The sequence below is a fragment of the Pelodiscus sinensis genome, chromosome 18 (genome assembly GCF_052426305.1).
Source record: "Pelodiscus sinensis isolate ZL-2025 chromosome 18, ASM5242630v1, whole genome shotgun sequence".
NCBI classification, from domain to species: domain Eukaryota; kingdom Metazoa; phylum Chordata; order Testudines; family Trionychidae; genus Pelodiscus; species Pelodiscus sinensis.
In genome coordinates, this window is record NC_143069.1 from 12,515,987 (window position 1) to 12,534,496 (window position 18,510).

Genomic DNA, 18,510 nt, shown 5'->3' on the forward strand with positions numbered 1-18,510 from the left:
AAGAATATATTTGTCTGCCTCTCAGCACAATCTTTCTTGAGGGCTCCCAGATGAACCATGGAATGTTTAATCACATCTCTTAAATTTATGAGAGTAGAAAGAATGAGGCTCCTCACTAGCAGTGAAAAGACTGAATAGCTGCCTCTGAAGCAAGCAAAGAGGCTTCATATCTCATTGGTTCCTGAGCAAATGTAGCTCCCCCATAGCCACAGCAGAAAGAAAGAAGAGGAGAGGAGAAAAAAAAGCACAAACTATATATTTTTGCAAAAAAAAAAAAAGGATTAGGTAGGTAGCTTATGTTAATAGCTTTCTGCACTACTTCTAAGCAGCCTCAACTCACATTTGGCCAATTCCATAAGTCTTATTCAGGTGTAATTCAAAGAAAATTTTCAAAATCACGGGCAGTTCTCTGAAAACAACTGTTTAATAAGCATTAAAAGTTAAAAAAAAAAAGCTAACATTGTTAGGAATCATTAAAAAAGAAATATATATATAAATATATATTACAATGCATCTATCTGTTGGTATATCTGTGGCTACAGCTACACTTTAGCCTTCTTCTGGAAAAGCTTATGCAAATGAAGTGGAATATTGCCACGCTTCATTTGCATAATTAATTAGCAGCCATTTTTGCACAAGAGGCTTTTGCGCAAAAAGCTGTGTAAACAGCACCTTTTTGTGCAAAAACTCCCTATTGTGCAAGCGCCATTATTCCTGAAAAAATGAGAAAGAACGGCTATTGCACAAGAGGGGGGTTTTGCACAAAAAGGAGTCGTCTACACAACTCCTTTTTGCTCAAAAGCCTCTTGCGCAAAAGCGGCTGCTAATTAATTATGGAAATGAAGTGCGGTGATATTCCACTCCGTGCTTCATTTGCATAAGCTTTTCTGGAAGAAGGCTACAATGTAGACGTAGCCTAAGAGTCCATTTGTTCAAGAAATCCTCCTAAACCGTAAAAAATAGGACTACCAAATTTGGTATGCAGCCTCCTCGTATCCTAACTTAAACCAAGGCTAGGGTTTGGTTGTGCCCAGAAAACATGAAGTGCTCGGAATGAGATTATATTCTGTAGCATGGAAAAAGAGGTGGCAGAAAGAGAAGGAACATAAAAGGGAGGGGCACAAAGAGGAGGGATGTGATACTGAGAGTGGCCACTGAGGGCAGCTGGAGCACCAAGAGAGTTGTAAGCTGAGTTGGAGCTCTGCCAATTTGCCTCACTCCAAAGCTGATAAGTAGCTCTCCTGCCCCAAACCTGGAGCCTTCCTCCTCCAAGTGGAGAGCCTGCAGGATGTAGTAGGGCAGGGCCACTGGAAGCCAGAGAAAACCCCCAGATCCTTGCCTTCACCTCAACATCCTTGCAAGTTGCAGATGGGGCTGCTGGGGAGCAATCCTCAAGTCTTCTCCCTTCCAGACAGCCTGCTGGCTTTGTGGGTGAGAGGGTGTTGTTAGGGATGCAACTTCATGCACTGGGTGTTTATAAGTCTCTGTGTGGCAAACACTCAGATTGGACAACAGTGAATGGTGATCAATTGCTACCATTTGAAGGATAGTAAGTTTGATGGATCATTGGTCTGACTGAGTATGGCCATTCTTGTGTTTTTCATATTTTAGCAAAAAAGTTTTGTGTCAATAAGAACTCAGTAAAACCTGTATTTGATCCACATAATCAAATTAATTATTCATGTAGATATAAGCATTTCTGTTCTTTTCTTAGTGCCTACTACAATGTGGATTTTCAAGTGACTAATGTGTAGAACTGAAATGATAGAAATATAATTTTTTTCAATAAATCAAAGAGAAAATGAAAAAATCTGAATGCATCTGCTTAGTAATGAAGTCAAACTCACCAACCATATTCTGGAAATGTTCTGCAAAACATTAAATTTGATTAATAGACTTAGTCCATGTTAAAATACATAAATTATATTTTAAACATCTTGAATACCATAAATTAGCCACCTTCAGTGATATGCATATGCTGAAATATTTGGATTTAGTACTTTTATATCAGTAAATCTGACCAGCATTGTGATCTCTATGCTGCTCACAGTCAGCTTTTTCACTGTTTCTTTCAAGGAAAGTTGATGTCTTTCACATGAAGTGTAAGAGGTTACTGTTTTTACAGATTTGTGTAGAAGGAATCAACTTTTGTCCCTATTTTTGTGCCTATTTTTTTCCTGGTGTAATTCATGCGTGGCAAACTATTTCAAACATGAGCAATTTTCTGAACAAGGGTATAGATTTTTCAATTCCATCATATGTTCCAAGTCCCTACTAGCATGAAGTCTGCATGAATCAGTACAAACTTAACATTGCTCTGCATAGTTTATCTGCAAAACAGCAACAGAGATATAGATAATTGCGTTATTATCCCCTCATCTATAAGAAACATTTTTTGGGGACATAACTTGGGAGTTTGGTCTGACTCAAACCTATAAAATCTTGTCCACATACTATAAATATATTTTAAATAATGTAGGAATTTTGCTGGAATAGGAGATAAAAACTTAGAAAACATGAAAAAAAAATTAAGCTTATATGTAATTTAGATTTTTTTGTTTTATTTCAAAGAATGTAAATAGCATTGACTCTGACTCAACAAGATGACATATATGGTACTGCAAGACCGTTTTAATCACAGGTTGTTACTTGTATCAATTTGACTCAAAATACAAGATTTAAAACGAGTTTCAAACTCCCTGGTAATAAGCTGTCTAATGCACACTCATGCCTACCCCATATAAGACAGATATAACACAGGAGAGGCAACTCTTTGGTCTCTCCCATCTCCAAAACAACCAATTAACTAGAATTTCAGTGCCATTATTGAACTCCTTCCACTCCTTTGTATGAGGGATGAACATTTGGAAAACTTCTGCTGCACAAGCTGTTGGGCTGCATCTTCACTGCAGGCTTCTTGTGCAATAACTGTTTTGCACAAGAGTTCTTGTGCAAAAGTTCATGCACAAGACAGCGTCCACACTGCCATGTGCGTCCACATAGCCTTGGAGTTTACCTTTTTGCCTGCCTGCAGGAAATGCCCACTTTTTGGCCCCATACAAAAGTTCCCTGTATCCCTCTATAGTCATGACTCCAGGCCCACAAGAGATACCAATTACTAGCATGAACACACCATGCTCCCACCAACATGGCAGGCTGACAAAAAAAATGAAGGATCGCCATCTGAACCTAAGGTAAAATTTTGTTAAGGACCCCTATATGACAGATTTTTCATTGATTCCAAGGCCAAAAGGAACTATTTTGATTATCTTGTCTTACAACCTGTAGACCACAGGCCAGAGAAATGACTCAAAATAATTCCAAGAGCAGAGATTTTAGAAAAAAATATCCACTCTTGATTTAGAAATTGACAGGGATGGAGAATGCACAGAATCCCTTGGTAAACTGTTCCAATGATTAATTACTCTCACCGTTGAAAATTAACTCTTTCTATAAATTTAATGAAACAAAAATAAGTTAACTTACTTTTGCTTTTTCCAAAAAAATGTTCGAAGGTCACAACAATAAACAGCACTAAACCGATTAAGAAACCTACTGAAAAACAGCATATGTTACTCTAACTAGTAATGTAGCCTTGAACACCAGAGGTATTACTAGGTTTATAGCTTTGGACCTAAACAAGGGTAAAACATTTTTTCATTCTACTGTTGTCTCTGCACTTTGACAGAGAATAAAAGAAAATCCCTCTCTCTCAAAAAGTTTTTCCTGAAGAATGACAGAGTAACATCATCACATCACTCTGTGTCCCACCTGCCTCCTCCCTCCCTCCTTCCCCTTTCCCCAATGCTTGGCTGCCATGTGGGCCCAGAGAAGCCCCGAATGATTCCCCTCCCCCAAACTCTGAGAGGGAGGACTGAAGCTGCAAGCCACGCAGCCCAGGAGCTGTGTGGCCTTTCCTTTCCCCTGTCCCCAGTGCTCTGAGTGGGGAAGGGGGCTGAAGCTGTGAACTGTGCAGCCTTTCCTCTCCCCTTTCTCCTGTGCTCTGGGGAGCCACCCCTCTAAGTTGATCCAGGGGAGTAAGAGCTGCATCCCTTCCCTGCACCCCAGTCCCTGACACACACCTCTAGGTTGGGGAAGAGCTAGGCTAGTCTTGCTTCAGCCCCCCTTCCTGGGGGCGAAAGCCAGGGTGGCCTTGAGCGGTGGGCAGGGGAGAAGAGTCAGGGCCAGTGTGGGGGGAAGGGGCTGGGATGGGCAAGAACTGGAGCGGCCTTGGAGCCAGGGGTAGGGGGGAAGAGCCGAGGTGGCCTTGGACCCTCTCTAGGGGAGAGAGGAAGGAGAGCCTTGGCCTAGTTCAATCCCCCAGTGGCTAGAAGGAGAAAGTCAGGATGGTTTCAGCCTGCTTGCCACTGGCAGCCATGGGGAGGAGAGAGCTGGGGCATGCCAGGGCTGACATGCTTTGGCCTGGCCTTCTCCAACTTCACTGGAGAGAGCTAAGGCTGCCTACCCCTAGAATGAAGGTTGGCAAGCCTACCCAAGTAGGGGGTACCATCCCCTCGTATATTTTATGTGGAATAACAAAGGAGGCCTGCCTTCAGAGTCTCAGGCGATTACAGCAACATCCAAAATATAATGTCCTTACTTTTCTGTTGTTAATTTCTCTATTGGACTACACTGTGAATATTTACATTAAGATTATGAATGAGCTCAAAAGCCAGTCCCGGAATGTTTTTTTCCCCTTCAAACACCGACAAAATTGTCTCATACCGAGTTACTCCATAACAAAGGGAAGGCCATATTCTATCCTGACTGGCACAAGCTGAAACACCTTTGTATGAAACTGAAGAAATCCCTCTAAAATAGAAATGCCACCCCCACCCTGGAAAGGCAATCACATCTGAGAGGATTGCAGAGTCAGTTTCCCATCAGAAACACTACATGCTGTGGTGTGATGATACTTCAAGCCCTTCATCTGTTGGATGCTCTTGAAATCTTTGGGAAATATGATGGGAGATGGGGTGTTGAACAGGTCACAGTCAGGTGTTAAGAATCTTGAAGGATAATCTCCTAATTAGTTAGGGACAAATTATTTGGGCATAGGGATGAAAATAAGATTCAGAATGTAAATATTTGTGCTGGATAGATGGTAGAATGAAGCCCCAAAACCCAAATAAAAAGGGCAGTAACATTTGGTAAGAGGTCAAATTTCTTGGACATAAAATTACATACCAAGGTGTCCATCAGTTGATTCTGTGTTGACAATGGCACAGGTAACCTCCGGAGTATCACATGGCACAGCAATGGAGCTTGCAACTGTGAAATGATTATTTTCCTCCTGCATTTCTTTTGTGTCGGCCAGTGAGTTTAGGCTTTCTCCTTTGTGATTTCTCCAGGAGAATCTGGGCTTTGGATACCACCCTGTCCACTTACATTCATATCCACAAATCTTCTGCTGATGCACTTGCAAAGACGTTTCATTCCCTACCCCAATAAGAAAGGTAGAATTATAACATGAACTCATGTCTGACAATGCAGAGACATACTCAGAAAGCATTCAGTGTAAAAAAGATTTATGGGGCATCTGCACCTTTGTTCACTATTTCTCTTCATAGCAGAGTGTATGTTTTGGTAAATTTGATTTAAGAAAAAAATAGTGGAAAAAGTAGTTTGGAGCAGGGGATTGGCCTAGATGACCTCCTAACCTTCCAGACCCAATCTTCTATGATTCTCCTCCAGCATTGTTTCTGTTTTCAGAAACACATCTGATCTGATCTGCCTGAACAAGCTGAATGGTCAAGTGTTACTTTCATTAACACATGTATAACTTCAGATAAGTTAATGGGGGCTTAATGGTAGGCAGAATTTGCCCTGAATGTTTTCATTGAGCTGAATGTGTGCCACTGGGAATAATTCAGCAAAAGGTCACATGTAGGACTTACTTTGTGTCACGAGTGGATATAATTGCCAGCTTCTGCTCATAGATGAATACATTATGATAACAGGATAGCAGGAAAACAGAATTTATGGAATTGCCACAGAACTCTATTTGCAAAAAAAATTGACTCTAATCCTCTGTACATGTCTGTAAATTATGCTAAGGTGACAGAATCTTCTATCAGTTCTAAACCTCTCCTGAAGCCTTCTCCTTCCAAGTGCCTCAAGACTAGCATATCTCAATTATCTTCTTATTACGAATTTATAATTCATACACTATGAGGAAACTACAATTGCATCATAACTCATTTGCTATTCTAAGTCTTTGATTTTGTGAATTTGCTTTTGTATCTTTTATATATCATCCAGAGCCATCAGTAAGTAGACAAGTGAGTTCCAGTTTGCAGATTCAGAAAACATGTTACCTGCATGGAGAAAAACACTTGTAAATCAGCTAGATTCCAGTAGGGAAGAGATGGAAAGAGAGTGGAGAAAGCGGAGGTAACAGCACAGGTGGATGGAATCGGGGCTCTTCCTTTGCTGGTTGCTCTTCTGTTTGTATTGATCTGCCTGTCCAAACATATCATGTGTCTGTATTGACTGAAACTGATGACCAAACTTGGTTCTTTTCAGGACTAGTGTACACTAGCCCAGAGATTTCAGTAGTGCCCTGGAATCTTTTAGTGTTGGCAGTGCTTTGCCCATCTTCAAAGAAAATGAAATATTATACATGAAGGGGAGTTCTTCAATGGGGTCTTGAACTTCCACAGGAATCTCCAAAGACTGAAGCCATGAGGAACACTGTATAGAAACGTCATCACAAAACCATTGGCAGCTGACATGGCCACAACAGACATGCAGACCTTGCTACCAGTTGATCTTTCTCAAGAAGGGAGTGGGACTCATCCTTGGAGTCCTCTTGCAGAATGATGAGCAATTTGATCAAATCATCCCAGTTCAAATAATCGCAACCAGATACTAGAACCTGACAATGTGCTAATGTTGATGTAATTCTGCAGTTGAAGAAATGTATCAAAAAGGACCAATTTAAAAATCTCTTTCTTTAGGAGGAACTTTTGTATTCCTTCACAGTATCTTTTATTTGCTGTCACTACCAGGGAGCTTTGTGTGGGGTGCTGATAAAACTCTTCATAGTACTGTGATGGAACTTGGTACTTGCACTGCATATACTTTTGACACTGGCTTAAGAGATAATGGCATTTGCCAAAAGACCTGTATAGGTTGAACAATTGCCTCAACTATAGGAAAAGCATCTGTCCCTGTCATAGCAGAGTGTAAAATGCCTATAAGTCTCTGGGGATTTTCCATGACAAGCTCTATATATATCCCTAGGGACATAGTCACACTTTTCAGGAGTTCCTGGAAGGGGTTAGGATAATCCAGAACTGTAGAAGATAACTCTAATACAGAGACTTATCTTGTAAAGAAGACAAAAGGAGGCATAACAAATGATATTAAAAGGCAATAACAATAACTACTCATTATAGTAGCACATTCACAGATAGAATGAGCTGACAGCATGCTCCCACTGTCATCCCTGCACAGTAAAAGAGAACTAAGAAATGGGTGGGTTGGCTCTACTTCCCTCCTTAGATACAGTCATTCCATAAAAATCTTTTATAGACAGCAAAAGAAAAATAGCTGATTATGGCTCATGAAAATTTCCTCATACAAGGATGGCATAAGTCAAACATTGCTCTAGAACTTCCTTTTCAGGTAAAAAAGTATTTTATAAAAATATCTTAAAATTGATCAGAAGTCTATAAAAAAGAAAGATTGGCTTATGGTCAAAGCTTCCATTGGACTGAGGGTGCAGATGTTCTGGGCTCAATTCTTGGTTTCGCCACAGAGTGCAACCTAAAGCAAGTCACTAATTTCGTTGTTCTTTAGTTCCCTTTCTATAAAATGTGAATTAGAACACTTCCTTTCTTTCACCTTTCACTAAATGTGTCTTAGCTATATGATTATAAACTTTTGGGGGCAGAGACTGTCCCAATAAAAAATAACAATGTAGACTTATTGGGTAAAATTTTCAAAAGCATTTCAGTCCCACTTTCAAAGGTGATATATGCACTTCTGAGCTTAGGGCTGGTCTGCCCTTAAAACAGTGGATTGGTGCAACTAGTGTGATGCAGCTTTCTTCTTAGAATGCTAAGAAACTCTGGTAACATGAATAATGTTTTTAAAAGGCTTATAAAAATAGAATTAATTGCATTCTAACATTCCTTCAATGTTTGATAATTTGAAGAACTGGCATTTCAAAGGAAAATAAATGGGAGAGTGATTATTATTGGAATATTTCACAACAGCAGTCTGAAATCATTTCTGAAATAAGGAAACAGATCTCACAGTGAGATCCAATGTACTAAGTAATAGCTTCCCAACTGAAGAAGTGGAACATACGGACGTTTCAGATAAGAGGTATGCTTAGTCCAGTATCATGTCTTTCAATAGTGGCTGGTGCCAAGGGAATGAACAAAACTGGGCAATTTATCAGCATCCCCTATCATCCAGCTTCTAGCAGTGATCAAAGCCAGGTGCCCCAGAGTCAATGAACAGTACAGGTAAACATGAAGTGATCCATTTCCTGTCACTCATTCCCAACTTCTGGAAAATCTATTGTTTAGGAGTTTGTAAACAGTAATAGGCAAAGCAATAGGAAATGTGCTGTAGAGAAAGGATGAGCCCACACTGACTCTTTAGGATATAAAACAATAGTTTTGCTTTGTTAAATCTGGTCTCTCCAAGTCTAGATATTTCTTACCACCAAATACAACTTCAATGATGATCTCTCTGTGAAAAATGTTGGATGTGGCAGAACATATGTATTTTCCTGTATCTTCCACCTGAATATTGTTCAATTTCAGAGAAATATTTCCTTTCCCAAATTCTTTTCCTTTAAAAACTTCTGCCTTTTTTTCATACTCCTTCCTGAGCCATTCTCTGCTATTGCTTCCATTTGGAGATAAATAACCCATTGGGCATTTGTCATCCTCTGGATAAGAATTAATCAGGGGGCTGCTTTCATCATAGAGGTAGAAATAGATTGTCTTATCCTCCCCAGATTCAACTTTCCTCCATTGCAGTTCCATGCTAGGGGGCACATGTTTTGTAATCAGCCGGCAGGGAAGAATGATATTTTCTCCAATTACAGCAGTAATCGTCTCATGTTCAGCCTCCACATCAAAGAAATCTGAAAAATGTGCAGGGGGTTATATCTGCACCAGCAGCACTCACTGACTTATATTAATTTGTAAGAGAGAATAGAAAAGAGCATAGACCTAATTATCCTCTTATTTATACTGCTTTTACAATAGTGTAAATCCATTACATTCAGGGACTTCACTCCTAATGTACACACAGAAAAGTGAAAGGAGAAGCAGAGCTATGTCATCTTTCACATCTATGAAGAGGATCTCAAGAATGTTATTTGAAAAGAAGTGCTGAGTTGTATAGTTCTTCTGATTCACTGTGCTGCACCCTGACCCTGTCTACACAGTGGGGTAATGCGCATCACAGGAGTGTGATTACTACGAACATCAACATGTTGAGCATTAACTGGTCTGCCTAGACCTTGCTGATGAACCCTAACAGTTCCCTATTGAGCTTTCCTGTATTATTATTTCAAAGGGAACCCTTAGTGAGCACCAGCTGGGTGTCTACATTGACTAATTAATGTGGAACCTGTTAATGTGCTTTAGAATTCACACTCCAGTCATGTGTGTTGGTGTACCACATAGTCAAGCATGTTGGCCACAAAGCAAGTGTGTTTAGTTCTATATTGTAAGTCAGACAGGAATGTTTGCTTTGGCACTACTGCATCTCTTACCTGAAATTGCAATAACATTTTCACGGTGCTTCTTCAGCAAGGGATTTATTACAGTGCATGAGATAATGTCTGAAGCAATATCTGCTACCCTGAGAGTACTGTCGATTTCATACAGCTCTGTCACTGATTTCTGGATTCTTGTTTCAGCCATAGTACTTATATTTTGTCCTGTGCTGTCAGTCCAAAGTACTTCAGGGAGTGGGTACCACCCATGAGATGTACACCTCAGAGTGGTTGAATTATTCTGCTGCTGTTCTATAATTAGGCGAGGTGTAGATCCAAAACCTAGAGTGAAAACCAGTTTCAGATGTTAAACAGGCTGATGAACTAGCTTACACACCAAACAAAAGAGGTAGATGTGTTAGTCTGTTTCTGCAAAAATAATGAAGGGTCCTTTATTTTTACCCACACAAAAAGTGCAACTTATGAATGAGCACCATTATCATTGCAGTCTCCATGTCCTATTGAATCTACACTGAACTGCAATCTAGCATTTCCAGGTATCGTAAATTTATAGAGTTTTTCCACCTCAAGAAATCACCAAATACTTTACTATGGGGATGGCAGCAGGTCAGTAGGAAAGAGGCAATCCACTTTTGTGCTTCCTGTATTTGGGACACATTCAGGGGCCCTCGTAGGACCCAAAGTAAGTCAGAGCAATCTTAGGGCTATTCTGACTTATACTTACCATGGTCCCTTGTTAGCCCTTGGAAGCAGAGCATAGCTAAAGTACAGTGCACCAGCCATACCCCTATCAGCCTGTTTTCTCATTTCAACAACCATGACAAGCTCTTTACACCATGTTCAGAAGCAATGCTATTACAGAGCTCTTAAATCAGTGGTCCCCAACCTTTTGGTCCCCACACATGCGCCCGGAGGTGGGGCTGCACACGCGCCTGGGGGCACGGCCATCCATATGCTGTGTGCCCAGAGCTGGCGCCACCCATACGCCGCATGCCCGGGGCCGGAACAGCCCATGTCCTGTGAGCCCGGGGGCAGGACTGCCACCGCCCATGCGCTGCGTGCCCAAAGCTGGAGCCTGTGCCACACGCCCAGGAGCCGGCAGCACCCATGCACTGCGCACCCAGTGGCAGGGCCGTCCCCGATCACTCGGCGGGTGCACAGAAATGGCCCGGGGGGTGCCATGGTGCCCGCGGGCACCATGTTGGGGACCACTGTCTTAAATCATCTCTACACTTCTCTGTAAAAGGGGTAACATCCATGTTTTATTTCCATGTAAAAGAGTCTTTGGTATAACTGAAAACCAGGTGCAGTGTGTACAAACCCTGGAGGACAGTGACCTCACAGGTCCTCAGGCCAGGTCTATACTAGACCCAGCAGCTCAGCTTAAGGTTTAACTCCATCTATGTAGGATATGTAGCTGGAGTCAGCTTACCTTTAGCTGAGTGTGGTGGCTTTCCCACAGTGGGAGGCTGACAGGAGCAAGCATTCCAGTTGGCTTCCCTTCCTCCTCACCAAAGGAGGAGTACCGGAGGCCAGTGGGGGTGCCCTCTGAATTTGATTTAGTGAGCCTTAACTATACTTGCTAAATTCAACTCTGGAAGATCGATTGCACAAGCATCAAACTTCCTTTTAGTGTAGATAAGACCTCAGGACTCTAACGTACTGCCTGGATGCATACGTGTGCACTTGGGAGGTAATGGCCCAGCCTTACCACTGCAATTTATTCATTTTATTGTGGTTGTGCAAAGTAGCACACATAACTCAGGCAAATGCCACCATTAAAAAGTCTGAGAAAAATGTACATAATGTATGTATGTTGTGTGCATATACTACGTATAATTTGAATATACTATGTGAGCTGGACACCAAACTATAGAAGCATCCATGACTCCAAGATCAGCACTACTCCCCGCTTCCTTCCCAGACCATCAGTTCCTCTGCCCACCTCCCACATGGGTGTTTGTCCATAAAAGATTCTATTTCTCCTACCCCTGCCAGTTGTTGAACCCTCCCTGGTGAGAGGGAAGGTTAAATGGAAATACAGCTGGTCACTCACAGTGCAAAGCAATAGGGAATCAGAGTCACTGTGATAAGTGCAGCATTGTTCACTGCCAGCAGTGTATGAACATCTGTATGAACATCTCCATGCTTACCTGCAATAATCACCTCTGCAATGGCTTCTTGATAGACATTGTCACCTGTCACTGCACACACGTACTGCCCTCTGTCTTCTGCTTGCACTGGAAATAGTCTCACCTTAACGATTCCATTCTCATACCATCCTTTGGGAGTGATACTCCTGTGCTCATCCCAAGCCCTAACCAGTTCACTCCCATTTGATGTGCTATTGTAAAAATATAATGTCATATTTTTGTTCCTTTCCCACTTATACCAATGTACTTGAAAGTTAGTGGGGATCTTGCCTATGAGGTGGCAGGACAACATCAGACCTTGCCCAATCAAGGGAACTTCAGGATCAGCATGTACAGTGACAGTAAAACCATCTGCAAGAAAGAAAATAAATCATGATCGTGGATTTTCTTCAAAAGTTTGACGCTATGTACAGATTTGAGCAAGAGGTGGTGCAGACTGAATTTTTCAGGGATACGTGCAGGATGAATAGTCCCTCCCAATATTCCAGGCACAGCAGGAGCTTGTACCACCATTGACAGTATTACAACGTTTAGCGCTCACCAGCTTAAGGAGGAGGACAACAAAGCAAGTGCTAGACTTGGCAGAATTCAATGTTTTAAATAATGTTGATAGATAATTGACATGTTTATTTTTAATCATTTTCTTCTATTTTTATTGAAATGTGCAGAGTTTTGCAGACTTGTAGATTTGATTTTTTTTAAATTTGTATTCATTTAAATATTCACAGTTGCAGAAAATTATAGAGGAACACCTGGGGGTGGTTCACACCATTATTTAATGAGAGTAGATTCTGGGATTCAAAAAGTTAAAGCTTATAAGCATTAAAACACATTCTGTCAACAGCTTATATCAAAAGTTTAGCTTGAAATCAAACCCTAATTTCTTACTTTCCATCTCTGAATATTTAGCAGAAAAGTATATATTTTTCATCAGTCAGTACAGTGTTATCAACATTTACTGATAAAACTCTCATCCTAGTTATTGTCCTGCTTTCTTCCTATTTGGGCATCTCTAAAAAGTAGCATGAAGAATATCCTGAGAGCAGGAAAAACATTTGTACCTAGTCACTATCCTATGAAATGTGTGTGTGTGTGTGTGTGAGAGAGAGAGCATGTATGTATGCAAGAATTTTTCTGTTACTTTGGCTCACTACCAATCAGTTAAAGCGACAAGGAGTCCTAAAGCACCTTATAGACTAACAGTTGTATTGGAGCATAAGCTTTCATGGGCAAAGACCCTCTTCATCAGATGCATGTCCTGCATGTCATGCATCTGATGAAGTGGGTCTTTGCCCACGAAAGCTTATGCTCCAATACATCTGTTAGTCTATAAGGTGCTACAGGACTCCTTATTGATTTTGCAGATCCAGATTAACATGGTTTCCCCTCTGATACTTAATACCAATCAGTTGTAAGCTCTCCCGGTAGAGTAAATGTCCCATTAAGAAGTATCTACATATAATTGTGCTTTCATCCTGAAATATGATCTTCTGTAATTTTGCATAGATTGAGGAGGGTGACTAATGGGAATGTATACATTGTGTTCAGACAGGGAGTGTGTATGGTTGCTCTCTCTGCTTAATGAAGAGAGTCACTGAGACTTTATACACACCTGAGATCTTGTAAAAACAATCAGGGAGACTCCACAACACAATGATGTTAATCCCAGATCACTGCCATTAGAGCTCCCAAATTTTGTTTGGGTTTTCCTTTTCAGAATACATCATGGTTTCATGACATGGATTACATGGTAGCAATGGATATATTTATTTTCTGATCAGTAGTTAGGACAAAATGGTGTTCTTACCCAAAAGCCATTTCCCAATTATATAAAAAAATGGAAGGGTGACGAGAAGGGTGATTGATTTGATCCACATAGTCATCATAAAGTACTTGTAATATCATCCATCCAACTCTCTGCCAATGGAAATACAAAACACAAAATCTAGCATGAGGTATACACACAACTAGAGCTGGTCAGAAATTCTTCTGCAGTGGGGCTGCATCAGAAAATGTTCATATGACAAAACCAAAACATTTCAACAGAACACTTGGCTTGTTTCAGCGGAGTCTAGCCCTCCAGGATCCATGGCTCCAGGAATCACACAGATGGTCCAGCACCTTGGACCCAGTCTTTTAGGATTTGTATCAGAAGACTCCTCAAACTTTGGAGGATCCCCCCACCCTCCCAATTCAGCCCAGAGAAGTTCCAGGAATTGAGAACAGCCAGCTGTTTCTCATGTTGAGAAAACTGAATTGAAACTATTTTATTTTTCAGGAAAAGAAAGGATTTTTAATAATTTCCTATATGTGAGACATTTCAAACTTTGCAGCTTTTTCAAAATTTCAGAATTTATAATAGAATGGAAATGGTGAGTTTTGCTAGCTGTATACAAAATTAATTGTATATGGGCACTTCTACTTTCCTGAACAGAAAACACTATGCAAAAATTATCTTCTGTGATAACAAATTGAGAGAAGAGAAGATAATACATTTGACATTTAGTTAACCTGGCAAACTTTCACCTATCAGGGGCTGTATGAATCAAGAGGAGCCCAGACTTTAAATGACAAAGTCAGTACCATTCAGTGAATCATCTGGACTATATGAAATGGCTAATTGTCCCAGCCACATTTCTAATACAAAATTATTCTAATGAGAAAGTAAAAACCAAATTGGAAGTAAGCTGGTCCTTTGTGAAACTGACATGAGATTCCACAAGTAGTCTCTCTAGATATTGGTTGGGAGATTTACGCTTCTTTTACTATTTCTGCTTATAAAATCTTATAAAAGAATTTAGTCTCCATTGATCTCAAACTGACCTTTTTGTTGGTGGGTATTCTATCCCTGCTCTGCCTCAAAACCTTGCCCATTCTCTGCCTCTCTCCTACCGATGCTCTGTACCCTCCCCAGAAGTCTGTCTAGTCACCACTCACTCCTTTCTACCCCCTCCCCGACCCCCTCACACCTACCACGCCTTTCTGCCCCCTCCTCCATTAAGGGTGAGTGATGGGAGAGAGGCATAGAGGAGTGATTGGTAGGGATCTGTGGAGAGACGTAGAGCAGGGGCAGAAAGAGGAACAGCTTGGGTGGGGCCGTGGAGGACAGGACAGAGTGTGGGCAGCACCATAGTCTATAGTTTAAGTACTAACACACACACACACACACACACACACACACACACACACACACACACACACACACACACACACACACACTCCTATTTTTTTGCCATTGATGTGTGAGCCCTGGAGCATCCATAGTATTACCGCTTCAATGGGAACTTTTCACAAACATAAAAATCATTGGAAAGAAAAAATTCTAATTGAAACTCACCTTGTAGTGTCTTGTAAATGTGCTGTATGTTGCCTAGAAATGCTGATTCAGTTGCTGCTCAGATGACATCCATGCCTCTTGTACAAAACCCTATTTTAAAACAGAGAGTGTGGTAGAAGTAAGCAGTGACAGTCCCCAGGACTGAAAAAGTCCCTGTAGTAACCATTGATGTACAGCAACTCCAGTATTTATCATCCCAACAGGCTTTATGAACTCAAATATCAGTCACTTACTTGTACAAAGTCCAGCACTGCTAGAACAGGAATGTAACAGTCCATTCATCTGAGACTCTTGCAGGATTTCTGTAGACAAGCCTTGGTTAAAAAAAATGTAATAAGACATTAGGGTTAATACACTGACCATGACAAGACCATACAACAGTGTAGATCTGATTCATGTCACATCCAGTAGATCAGTGGTCCCCATCTCGATGCCTGCAGGTGCCATGGTGCCCACTGGGGCATTTATGTGCGCCCGCCGAATGATCTGGGGGGTGCATGGGCGGCCCCTGCCCCGGGCACGCGACACATGCACAGTGCTGGGCCCGGGCGCGTGGCACAAGGGCAGCTCCGCCCCCGGACGCACGGCGGGTGAGCGACCCTGCCCCCAGGCACCCGGCAGCCCCAAAAGGTTGGGGACCACTGCAGTAGATGTTACTCCTTCCCACTGCGATACAGTAGCCAGTTGTGTTATCTAGCTGGGCACCTTCGACCTTCCTGTTTCCAGTTACCCACAGTAAGCAAAGCTCTTTTGTGCAACACCCACAGCGCTGCTATTAGTGAAACGTACAAGGGCCGAATGGAGACGTTCATTTCTCCCCCACCCTGCGCCTCCAGGCCAGCAGAGTTATCAGCCCCTCCCTCGCATCACCCAGTGCTGGACTGAGGCAACGTCCCCTCCCCTCATAACCCCGAGGGCTGGGCAGAGTTGCCAGCCCCTTCCCTCCTGTCACCTCAGTGCAGGGCTAACACCCGCCCCTCCCTCATCACCTCCAGGGCTGGGCTGAGACACCAGCCCCTCCCCTGACCAACTGCCATTTCCCAACTGCCATGGAACCATGCAGTGTCTTTGGGCTGGTTCCACCCACTGCGGTGCTCTGGGTCCCACAGGCTGCTTTTCAATGCAAACTTCATTGTTAACTCTGTGGGATATGGATATTATAGCTATCTCGTGGCAAAGCCCTTGCACTAGCCCCTCACCTTGTGACCCCCGCTTCAGCCACAAATCACCCAGAGACCCTCTCTCATGCAATCACTCATGTCTTTTTATTGCCGGTGCCCACTTCCCACCACCTTCCATTGGCAGAGCTTTTTCCAAGAGCTAAGTTAGCTAGCCCCTCTAGCTGACTGCAGAGCACACTCTCTGGCTCCTTTCCCTTCCATTTCCTGGGGTATGTCTACACTGCATTCCTCTTTTGAGAGAGGAATGCAAATGTAGACATCTGAAATTGCAAATGAAGTGGGGATTTAAATATTTTATGAGGAGTAAGGATTATTTTGGAAGAAGGGTTTTCTCTTAAATATCCACGTCTTAATAGCATTTTTTATTTTGAAATAGCGCCTGTCTGCAATTATGCAAATGAAACACGGGATATTTAAATCCCCGCCTCTTCTGTAATTTCGGATGTCTACATTTGCATTCCTCTTTGAAAAGAGGAATGCAGTTTAGACATACCCCTGGATTCCTCATTTATCCCTCTAGCTAATGAGGCCACAGATGTTTCCCATTAGCCCCCTCAGGCATGGGCCTGCTCAGTTGGCCTCAATTGCTTTGATAACAAAAGGAGGGTAATTTTGGTTACAACTTTCCTCCCTAGGAAAAAAAAATAGTGAAGTGCCTCTGCTTCCCCTTTGCATTACTGAGTTACGTGCACATCTGCAACCTCCTCCTTGTTATACTCAGTTACTCTGTAATTCCGAGCAACCAAGTATGCTTTATCAAGTATATCTTTCTGTTTTGTTAATAGAATCATCCTTTTTAAGGCAATGATTTTATTCTTCTGTCCTAGAAAGAAGCAGAAGATCTGTCTGAGTGCATATCTCCCTAGCCTGAGTGGTCAGCTATTAAAGACACAGTTTGTTTTCTTTTTGTTTCTTTTTTCAAGGTCTTTTGTGGCAGAAAAGCTTAGGGTACCCCATGTGGATGGAACTCCAAGTGCTTTCTTCCTGGGTTCAAGAAGAAAGGGGTGTTTCAGTTGGTGGTGTCAGCTACCACCTCTAAAAATGTAATTCTGGGGAGTTTTTGTAAGCAGAGCCTATAGAGGCAAGGTATTTAAGGTCTCTTCTGGGCCCCCATTTTCTTCACTCAGAGTGCCAGCGTGGGGAACAGCCCTGACAGAAAGCTAATGGCATACTGCAGTGCATTAGTAGAAGCATTGCCAGCAGATCTAAACAAGTGATGGTTCCCTTTTTGTGGAGGGGGGGTGGGAGTTCTCACTGGTAAGGCTACATGTGGAATATTGCATTCAGTTCTGGATCCTTCATTACAGAAAGGATGTGGATACACTGGAGAAAGTCCAATGTAGGGCGACCAAAATTATTAGGAAGCTGAAACACAAGACCTATGAGAAGAGGCTGAGGGATTTGGCCTTATTTAGTCTGCAGAAGAGAAGAGTGAAGGGGGATTTGATAGCAGCTTTCAACTACCTAAAAGGGGTTCCAAGAGAATGGAGAGAGGCTGTTCTCAGGCTATGTCTTCATTACAGGGGTTTTCCAGGATACCAGAGGTATCCCAGTAAAACTCCATAGTATCCAGGGAACACATCTGTTCTTCTGTTTGCTTTTGTTTTTATTTTTGTTTTTTTTGCAGAAGAGCAGACACACTCCTTAGGAAAACCTGTCTTCTTCCTCCCACAAGGAAAGAAGGGCTTTTCTAAAAGAGGATGCTTTTCCAAAATTTGGTCCAGTGCCATCTCGAAATAATGTTTTAAAATAATGGCTTGTTGTGTAGAAGTGTACTTCGTAATAATGGAGCAGTGTAGACATAGCCTTGAGGGCCCCCACCTTCTGCATTTGGAGGGCCAGAGTGCGGAACAGCCCTGACAGGGTGCCAGATAGCCTCCTAGGACTCCCTGGTGCTCAGGAGTTGAACATACCAAACTATACCTCTATAAGTGAAGCAGCCTTTTCCTTTCTGAAGAACTGGTCTGCTGGTTTACAAAGAGGCAGAACTCTGGCAGGGGGTAGAACCACTGTTGTGAAGACTATGTTCAGTTTCAAATGTCTTTAGGAGTCCTGAGCAAATTCTGCACAGTAGGTTTGATTGTTTTTTTAAATTATTATTATTGTATTATTTGTATTGTTTTTCCTACTAGT

The 18,510-nt window shown here is 42.0% G+C and overlaps 1 protein-coding gene across 5 annotated transcripts in view; it reads right to left on the reverse strand.

Moving 5' to 3' along the window:
- LOC112547760 (uncharacterized) overlaps nucleotides 1-16,232 on the reverse strand; it is a 92,509-nt gene extending 76,277 nt beyond the window's left edge. For 2 of the 5 annotated variants that reach the window (XM_089770015.1, XM_089770012.1), the window contains exons 1-10: nucleotides 16,186-16,232; nucleotides 15,430-15,510; nucleotides 15,197-15,286; nucleotides 13,667-13,776; nucleotides 11,860-12,210; nucleotides 9,743-10,027; nucleotides 8,678-9,106; nucleotides 5,188-5,439; nucleotides 3,487-3,555; nucleotides 1,848-1,868 (exon numbers count right to left, since the gene is read on the reverse strand). In XM_089770015.1, coding sequence (XP_089626141.1) covers nucleotides 1,848-1,868; nucleotides 3,487-3,555; nucleotides 5,188-5,439; nucleotides 8,678-9,106; nucleotides 9,743-10,027; nucleotides 11,860-12,210; nucleotides 13,667-13,745 — 1,486 coding nt within the window. In that variant the 5' untranslated portion in view covers nucleotides 13,746-13,776; nucleotides 15,197-15,286; nucleotides 15,430-15,510; nucleotides 16,186-16,232. Of the gene's footprint in view, nucleotides 1-1,847; nucleotides 1,869-3,486; nucleotides 3,556-5,187; nucleotides 5,440-8,677; nucleotides 9,107-9,742; nucleotides 10,028-11,859; nucleotides 12,211-13,666; nucleotides 13,777-15,196; nucleotides 15,287-15,429; nucleotides 15,511-16,148 lie in introns of all 5 variants that reach the window. The other 3 variants (XM_089770014.1, XM_089770013.1, XM_089770016.1) reach the window with 3 other exon arrangements.
- Nucleotides 16,233-18,510: the final 2,278 nt, after the last annotated feature.